Source organism: Musa acuminata, chromosome BXJ1-3 (genome assembly GCF_036884655.1).
Source record: "Musa acuminata AAA Group cultivar baxijiao chromosome BXJ1-3, Cavendish_Baxijiao_AAA, whole genome shotgun sequence".
NCBI lineage: Eukaryota > Viridiplantae > Streptophyta > Magnoliopsida > Zingiberales > Musaceae > Musa > Musa acuminata.
Genome location: NC_088329.1, coordinates 7,683,529 through 7,693,225, shown reverse-complemented (window position 1 = coordinate 7,693,225; position 9,697 = coordinate 7,683,529). Strand labels below are relative to the sequence as shown.

The following is a 9,697-nucleotide window of genomic DNA, read 5'->3' as shown; positions in this document are numbered from 1 at the left end:
AAAAATTTTCTCCCGAACATATGTGAATTTTTAAGATACACGTATTTGAGCTCAGTTTCTGTTCAGATTAGTTAGTGTATTGATGCACAAGTATTTCAGATTACGTATATTTGTCATATGATAATTATTTTTTTTTAATTAAAAAACCATAATTATTGGCCATATTTTGTTTGTCCGTTGCGCGCTGATGGCATCTCGGCCGTACAAAACAAGAACTCTATATTAAGTTACGATCTTGGGACAGGAAGCCCCACTCGTGTCTCGAGTCGTCCCTTAAGCCGGCGTGTGAAGCATTTGTGCTGTAATAAGACGCGCAGCTTCTTCTCGACGTCCTCGTCGCGACTCTCGAATCATATGAGGCGGGATTGGATATGAGAAATCTACCGTTGTTTTGGGCCCGCTCCCAAACCCTAATCCTATGGCTGATACCTGGCCTCCGCCGATTCTCGTCTTCCGCCAGCGGCGGCGGCGGCGGCGGCGGCGCCGATGTGGCTGTGAAGAAGGTGACCAGATCCAACTTCGAGCCTGCGCTGGAGGACCTCCGTGCCCTTGTGCGGGAAGCGGACTTCGTCGCCGTCGACCTCGAGATGACCGGCGTGACGAGCGCCCCGTGGAGGGACTCCTTCGAGTTCGACCGCTCCGACGTCCGGTATCTCAAGCTGAAGGACTCAGCCGAGAAGTTTGCCGTGGTACAGTTCGGGGTCTGCCCCTTCCGGTGGGAGCCGTCCCGGGGCTCATTCGTCGCGTACCCGTGAGTTCCTCGAGCCCTCTCGGTTTTCCTTTTGCTTGTGTTGGGGTCTAATTGTGGTTTTCGTTGTTGTGTCGTTTTTTATTCCTAAGCAACTGAGAGTAGTTACAATAAATCTATTTATTTCTTATTTAGTTTAAACTGAAAGCTTTACTTCAGGGTGAGCAGTCCTGGGTTGCGATTCTTGTCTTTTGGAAAATAGAGTTTATGTTTCCTACTAGCGGAGCTAATATGCAGCTCCTTATAAATTTGTTTGTTTGAATCAGAAGAGGAGTTTCAGGGCACAACCTCTTGTGGTTTCTTTCAGTGCTTCTTTTCCTGTTTGTCCAAATTGAATTTGTTTGTTTGATGTAACACTATCTATCTTGAGATGACCTCTTGCTTGACGATTATGGGACATGTCTGGGCAGTGTCTGCAGAAGCATCATCTATTAAATTGGTGCTGAAAATTGATTAAAATCACGATGGCCCTTGTAATCGTTGTAGTGTTTACTGTGTTCTCTTGTGATTAGGGAATTTAACTATCGTCTACTGTTATATGTGATATGATGACTGGGCCTCTCATTTTACTTGGCAGACACAACTTCTATGTATTTCCGCGGAAAGAGCTTCCAGTTCATGGGCCATCGTATGAATTTCTCTGCCAGACAACGTCAATAGACTTCCTCGCTAAGTACCAATTTGACTTCAACGCATGCATACGTGAAGGTGCTTTCTCAAATTGCAATCCTCTGCTTCCTGCTTTATGTGCAATGTTGTCTTGCTGGCATACCTGGCACCAGTAAAGAACATTTAATTACTATGATCAATCATGTCATTATCTTATATTCCTTTGGAAGTATTCCTCGTTACTGTATCATTTGAAAAAAGGCTTGTGAACACCTACTTCTAGGTCCCAGAGGACCCTTATTTATGGTTTTCCATGCCTTTCTAGCAGGTTTACCAAGTTTCTGACTGATAGTTATAGAATCTATCATTTGCAATACAGATTTTGGTGTTACTCATATATTTAAGCATTCGGGTAATCTCAGGAATATCTTATTTATCCAGAGCACAAGAAGCAGAAGCTCTAAAATATTTATCTTCAAAGTATCTTGATGGATTAGCTAATTCTTTCTGCAATTTGGAGGAGCATGTGGATATACCACTGGTGAGAACAGCTGACCTTTTTTTCTCAGAAAGGATGAAGATCAAATTTCAAGAATGGCGTGATGCTATATTAAAGGGTTCTGATAAAGGTTGTGTTAACAAAGAAAATGCTGACGGCAATGAAATGCAGTTTCAAACAGTTTTCTTTAAGATGCGTCCAGCGGTCTTCCTAAATGGATTTAGCTCCCACCAGCTGAACTTGATTCAATTGGTAATGACTTATCTTAATTTAGTACAATTTTTGTTTCATTAATGAATATGAAAAATGCACTAGTTAGATGAGGTGATTCAATTAAGATTAATGGTGAGAGAGGAAATAGAGTAAGATCTTAAAATCTTTAAATGAAATAACATAAAAGAGACTTTCTGTCTCTTTGTTTGTGATAATGCTCTCAGCAGAGCTCAACACTGGACTCTATTGACCTAGCTAATCAATCCCAAATGATTGGGGAAACAGTACATCTTGTTGTGGTTTTTAGTTGTTGCAATGAACATAAACAAAGGTGTCTGTTGTTCCATTTTGATCAATTTGTTTTCCATGTTGCATAGACATTTGGATTCAGCACTTGCATTTTCAAGAATTTGGAGTTCTCAATTGCCTTGGTACAAATGTTATCTTGCTGATTCTTGTATTGACTGTGAATTTTTTAGTTCTGCTTGGCTAGTTCAATTTGTTAGTTGAATGATTTATTGCAGGGGTGTCATTCAATTTTTAGATGCAAATGTGCAAATTCATTTTTTGCATACTTTCAGGCTTTTCTTTTTTATATATTTTCTTGATTTGTTGATTTTTTAGATATCTTTTTTATTCTGATTCATGAAATTTAAGACCCCTGGAACTCGTGAATGTAGAAAAATGATTGTTTCTGGATGTGAAATTGAGTTGATTTTGTTGAATTTGTTCTGCACTTGGTAGTTTGGAATTGTTTATTGTTTTCACTTTTGTAGAATTGTGTCATTAAAATGTGTTTTGGATTTACATGCCATCATGTTTCTTTAAATAATGGTCATGTGATTTTAGACAATGTTGAAAAGCTCATCATGTTGTTCCCCACATAATGAATTGTGTTTTAGAGTTTAACGAACTTAAAGCTCAGTGTTTTTGCCATTTGTTAAGTGTGTAAATTTTGAGGGAATGCAAAAGACATTTTCTTCCCTTTCCTTCTATGAATTGCAGCCTTAGTGTATATTTTATGACTACTGCAGTAGAAACATAGGAAAGAAGTATTGGTGCCTGTGTTTAGAACAAGTGGTAGCAGATCCTCCATCTATGTCAGGATTTCTAACTGGCTTGATGTGACTAACAGAACCAAGCATATTACTGATCCAAAAATTCACAGTTACTATAACCATAAATAACTTAGTTTAAACAAAAATGTGCGATGTTACTAAGATATCAAACAGTATCATTGTGTTAACTTGTGTCTGAATATTTTTGTGATATTCCCTTTTACCAAATATGGTTTTTCGTTTTCTTACAATAATAAATCAATATTAAGGCAGTTATCTTAAATCTATTTTTTAGAAATATGCATCATCTACTGCAGGTTGTGAGAAAGCACTTCAAAGACCTTGTATATGTTTGTGTTGTTGATGAAGACAACTCATGGCAAAGGAGAGTAGTTTATGTCGAGACAGAAGAAGATAAGGCATCATTTATGGTATGAAATTGATATATGTTTTATTTTTTGTTTCTGAAATTGTATCACTTATCTTCCAGTTTCTGATCAACATGGTTCTCAGTTCTCACTTCTCTTGTAAAGCTTTAAGATAAGCTTCATTGGTGATTCTGTCCTAAACATGGTTATAATTTTATGATAAGTATGATCGGTGATGTAAAGGTAAACTGACTGGGGAACCTGAGGGCAAGGGCTGGCTGAGCCAAGGGTATGAGGATTTGTTAGGCTTTGATGGTATAACAGCAGTGCCTCATCTTGATCTTATAGCATTGGCACTTGGTGTTGCAGATCATGGGAAGATATTTCAGTGGATTTGTTATTCATTTGTCTGGTTGTAAGATTTATTTTTTAGATTTAACTAGTCTGCAATACTTTCTTGGATTCATGATCATAGGAAGGGGTGAAGTCAGGAGTAGCTCCGAAGTTGACATTTAGTCACAGATTATAGGAATGTTTTCTATGAAATGAAGGGAATGAGTATGAATTATGATCATGTTATCGTTGACCAGTAAGTTAATAGGATGACTGAGATGTTTAGGAGAAAGATTAACTCATACATCCATTATAACATCTTTTATGTTGTAACTTAGTTCCTTGTCACCCTATTAATGTCAGTTGACCAAAAAAATCGTTCTTCAAGTTCCCTTAACCACAAAAACAAAGAGAAAGGCTCATCATGTATATAACTATGTAGATTCCATGACCAATTACTTCCCATTTCTTCTTGCTTCTTCCCAGGTAATACTTGATAGGTGAATTTAATAGAACTAGAACATTGTTCATGTGCATTGTGTATGCTGATCACTAATAGAAATGATTGAGCAGAGGAGCTAGCTATGGCAAGTTCTAAAGAGCAGTTAAATCTTGGACTGCTGACTATTTGATCAGTATGCTTAGAAAATCATATATGTAAAGATTGGAACTTGAACATGTGGAGTAGGATCAACCTGCAATATGAAACATTACTAGGATTTGATATGAGGCATCTTCTGGATGACAATCTTGGTTATAATCAGCCTCTCTCTTGTAAAAGGTGAACCAGGTCTTATTTGCAAGTACAGCCCATCCTTGCTTCAAAAGAAGAGACAAAACCTTTCTTTGGAAAGCCATCATGTTCTCTGAAGTGACTAATCATCCCCTTTAAAGCACTCAGAGGACTGCCCCGGTTGGCGTCTGACATGAGAGGTTAACATGTTCGTATTGTCCATGTCATGTTTGCAGTTCGTATTACATACCCACGCGTCTAGATACTCTTTAACAGTATTGGGTACGTCAATGTATATTAGGACTTTTGTATCAGTGGCACATTTATTTTAATATATTGCATATGTAGGATGTTTACATCATCTACTGAAGTTTCAAGATGTGTCTAGTATTGACATCTGTGTGTAAACTGGACTGTTGAGTTAATACTATGTATATGTGTTTGAAGTATTTACAATTTGCTACTCATATTAATTGTTGTTATACTTCTTGTAAAATATGTATGAAGATCGCAGATTTTTCTAAATTGTATAAAGTAAAAAGAAAGCACAATATATACACATATTCATTGTTTCAATCCACACTGTGTTTGCCCTATGTTTACCAGATTTGCCATGTCAATGTCTGTACTTAAAAGTTTGACCATATAGGAGAAAGTTTTTGTAATATTGCTTTCTTTAGTTTTCCATATTTTATCTGTCATGAAGAACTATCACTAGAGATGTTGGCAAGATAGTTTGCCATTGTGAATGAATGAATGCCCAGAATATTATGATCGTCAAAAACTAAGTTTCATGTTCTAACCAATAATAATCTTTTAGTTTGGAGAATGTGTATCAGTTGACATTTGTTTTAAGACAGTAGAGTTTTTCACTTTGGATAAAGATGTGGTTTTCTTCTTGGTTACCAAAAATCTTATGATTGTCAGAGGAGCCAAGGTTAAACAAACTAGAGTAAGATCCTTCCACTTGGAGATTGCTCTTTTGTGCCCTTGACCATGTTATAAAGATGATACAGAAGTTAGCTGCATACATTGACCCTCCCAGACCCCATATTGGCTGGAGCCTTGTGGACTGAGTATACCCTGCTATAAGATAGTACATACAATTTTTTTGAGTGAAGATGCATATTCTATAGACAATGGTTATATTGTTCTATCTACTGTAGAACTTAGAAAAAGAAGCTTGACTTTGCTCTGAGCTGAAATTGATTTCTTAGCTACAATCATAACTTATCATCAATCAATCAGTATGCTAAGTTTTGTATTTGTCTTTCCATGTAACAGAAAGAGGTCCAGCAAGATGTGATGAGAGTGGAAAAAAGAGTCGAGTCTGCAGTGGGATTTCGGCACGTTGTAGATCTTCTTGCATCAGATGGCAAATTGATTGTTGGTCACAATTGTCTTTTAGGTATATATTTTCTTATAGGTACTTTTGTACATGTTTCAATACCGCCTTAGTCAATTGTTTCTTTTGTATTTAACAGATTTAGCTCATATATACAGCAAATTTTTTGGTCCCCTACCTTCATCAATGATGGAATTCATATTAGCTGTTCACGAAAAGTTCCCATACATAATTGACACCAAGCACCTTTTGAATTCCAGCCAAGTAATTCAGTTTTTGATGAAAAGGAGTAGCAAGTCACTGTCTTCTGCTTTCTCTCTTTTGTGCCCAAAGGTTTCATCGGTTTCCCAGAATTCCACTTCCAGTACTTATGTGAGATTTGAGATTCAAGCAGATGAAACTGGGTATGTTTTCTTAATGCACTTTTAAGCCTTCTTTGTTTCTTTTGCTAAGGGTAAGTGACGAAGCAGGATTCGAGCCCAGGACTTTGTGATATACTGAAAGTCTTTACCAGCTAGGCTAGCTAACAGTGAATGTTATAAGTTTTCCATGTATCTCCTTATACCTTATTCAATTTTATTTGTTTTTTCCTTGGACAAACCACAACCTTAATTAACTATGTTCATTTTTTAACTATTTTGGTTTAGTAAGTTCCTTGTTCCATTGTCTTAAAGTTCCACTGAAGATCAATATGAATCTAAAATTCCCACTGTATGTTTATGAGTAATGGTGATTTTCGTGTTACAGATCTACTGAGTAAAGAATTTTTTTTAACGTAAGATATTCCATACTTATCTATGAATGTTAATAATGGGTTTTTATGTCATTAAAGAGCAAAAGAAGTCATTTGTCATATAAATGCCTTTTTCAGGTAATGTATTAGTCTGCTGATCAGTTAAATTTGGCTGATGCTAATAGACCAAATGAACACAAGACATTAGATCCAACTCTTTGGGAGGGAAAACCAAGCAGAACTGCTTAAAACCTTATGCACTGTAATGGATAATCTTCAACTTACCAAATAGCCATTTAGATTTCCCATTAATTCAACTGTATATTACAATCTACTCGTAATGTAGCATATGCTTCTGTCACCAAGCAAGCTATTTACATGAAAAATAGAAACGGCCAATTTTGTCTTCTAATGGTGTTGTTTTGTCTAGGTCATCTTGCTTCAACTCTGGTGCAAAGCATGAAGCAGGTTATGATGCTTTCATGACTGGATGTGTGTTCGCTCAGGCCTGCTCTCATTTAGGCATCAAATTTGAAGTCCACACACCATTATATGATCTGGCTAGAAATGGTAAGATCAAGAACTACATCAATGTTTTATACCCCAGCTGGAATAGTGGAACTGTGCTTCATTTAAATACTGGTACTGAGAGTCCAGAATCAGGTTATAAGCGCAAGTATCCTGCAGTGGTATTTGCAAATATTGTTCTTATCTGGGGATTTCCATCCAAATTCAAGCCAAAAGATCTGAAGGACTGCGTCTGTAGAGTGTTTGGTCCAGATTCCATTACGTCAATCTTTTTCATAGATAGAACTGCTGCACTTATTCAATTTAGTAAGGAGGAATTTGTAAATGAAATTTTGGTTCTGAAGGATACATTAGAGAGAGTTAATGATCCGATATCAATGCTGCATCCTCTTTCAAAGCTATTGGAAGGTGGAAACACTCGTGCTGCCAATTATGACACTTACAGGGACATCTGTGCTGCTTCTGCATCAAAGGTTTTGTTTGCAGATCAGGCTGATTCTTTGGGCATTCACTGGAAAACTAAATTAGGGACTGGAAGTCAAGAGACCCTGGAAGCTAGTTGTAATGAAACAACCACAGAAGTTACTTCACTTGTAGAACATTCAAGTGGGGTGAGTGCGGACTCCGTAAGGCAATTTAAGCATCAAATTTCTTACGTTGATATCTTGGATTCTCTCATTGTTTCCAAATCCTTGGAAAAGGAATGAGGAGTACATGAGATTAGTCAGTTCAGAGGTTGGTGGCAATGCCTCTCTGCAGAAATTCTGTATCGTTGTCAAAGGGCATATTGAGCATTCAAGAGAAGTTTTGCCAGAAGTCACCCTTCTGCTCAAGAAATTGTTTTAGCCATTCTTTATTTTTTTGGCACTTGTAAACTACAAATTTTTCCTATTGGATTTTTTTTTTTCCCTTCACCGAGGTAGAGCTGTATCTTACAACTTTTTTAAGTTAAAGATTTATCATCAGCTGTTTAGATTTTTGGGCTAATTTTCTGTTGGAACGAGACAAGTATTTACTGACTGTTGATAGTATTCTTGTTCTTGGAACTTCTGATAGCCTTTTTGTAGCAAGCGTGAATAGCTTGAACAACCTTGGTAGGTCCTTGCTCTTCCTACACTGCTTGTTTAGGCCAATCTGGATTCACTGCTGTGTTGTCACAAGGAAAGCTTGACATTGGCTGATTTATATCAATATGGATTATGTTATTATTTTTTAATTACTAGGAACTAATTATAGTATCTCTTATAATTAATTATATAATTAATTATTTTTAGTATTCTGATCTTTATAATTATTATAAAAAGTTATATTGTGATTCTTATATTTATGAAAGTAAAACATTTAATTCATTTTTTTCTCGTTCAATCAACAGAAATATTGCATGTGCTATCCTATGCAAAAAAAAAAAAAAACACTAAAATAAGATTAAAAAATAATTTCATAAGTTATTTTGATTAATTCCTTTCACTTGGAGAAGTGCTCCTCATGAGCACATCACGTGGAATCTAGTCATTGTCCATGTTGTTGTCCTCCTCCATGAGCTTCATCTAGAGCATTGCGAGCTTCGTGGCGAGGCATTTCAATATGGAGATCCTTCAGCTGTCTTCTAATGGGGTGGTAGCGTTATGCAGTGGCAAATAGTAGTAGTCATCATCACAGTTACAACAGTGGGGTGAGTCCTAGTTCGGTGCCAATATGGTCACAATCATGTCCTCTGAGGCTAGCCCACAGTTCACATGCTCCAAATCCCCTATGTTGGCCCCCTTCATCTGCCACAACAACTGTCGTCGTAGTTGGTGAAGTCTACGCTAACGCTCGTCAAACCCCGGCACCCACGGATGCAACCAATTTCGATGAGCTAGCCCTCGCTATGGCCGGGGGCTTTCATGATGATGAGGCCCTCACTGTTGGTTACAAGGTTGAGCATGGTGGCATGCCCAAGAGCCATTGGCTGTGGCAGGAGATATTTGCATTGCCCAAGATCCGCTTTGAGATGGACGTCGTCTTTTGATATGCTAGAGAGGGCCCTTAAAGGTGACATCCATCTCGAGCGGATCTTGAGCTACGTGAGCGTCTCTCGCTATGGCCAGTAGCTCCTGAGTGTGCCATCACGCTGGTGCTGCTACCCCATTAAATGATGGTTGGAGCATCTTCATATTGAAGTGCCATGCAACGAAACTCGCAATCCTCAAGACGAAGCTCACGAAGGAGGACATCGACATGAACGATGATTTGATTCCGCACGATGTGCTCACGAGGAGCACTACTTCGAGGTTCAAAGTCTTGTGCTCCCTTCCTATGAAGCCAAAGAGGATAACTGTTAGCTATGAACAAAGTGCAAGCTAGAGTAATTAATCGAAATAATTTATAAAACTGTTTTTTAATCTTATTTTAGTATTTTTTTTTTTTTTACATCACTGTGATATTTTCGTCAATAGAATTGATAACATGAGAAAAAAAAAGATTAAATATTATATTTTCTAACCTAATATAAATTTTAAAAGTATAAAGATCAAAATACTAAAAATAA

At 37.3% G+C, this 9,697-nt stretch overlaps 1 protein-coding gene across 1 annotated transcript; it reads left to right on the top strand.

Annotated features, from left to right (window-relative positions):
- The first annotated feature begins 184 nt into the window (after nt 1-184).
- On the top strand, nt 185-8,140 carry LOC135619964 (poly(A)-specific ribonuclease PARN-like). Its single transcript, XM_065122492.1, has 7 exons — nt 185-751; nt 1,326-1,456; nt 1,780-2,108; nt 3,445-3,558; nt 5,846-5,969; nt 6,046-6,310; nt 7,070-8,140. The coding sequence occupies exons 1-7, from the start codon at nt 372-374 to the stop codon at nt 7,872-7,874; spliced, it is 2,148 nt and encodes a 715-aa protein (XP_064978564.1). The 5' UTR covers nt 185-371; the 3' UTR covers nt 7,875-8,140.
- The last annotated feature ends 1,557 nt before the right edge of the window (nt 8,141-9,697 follow it).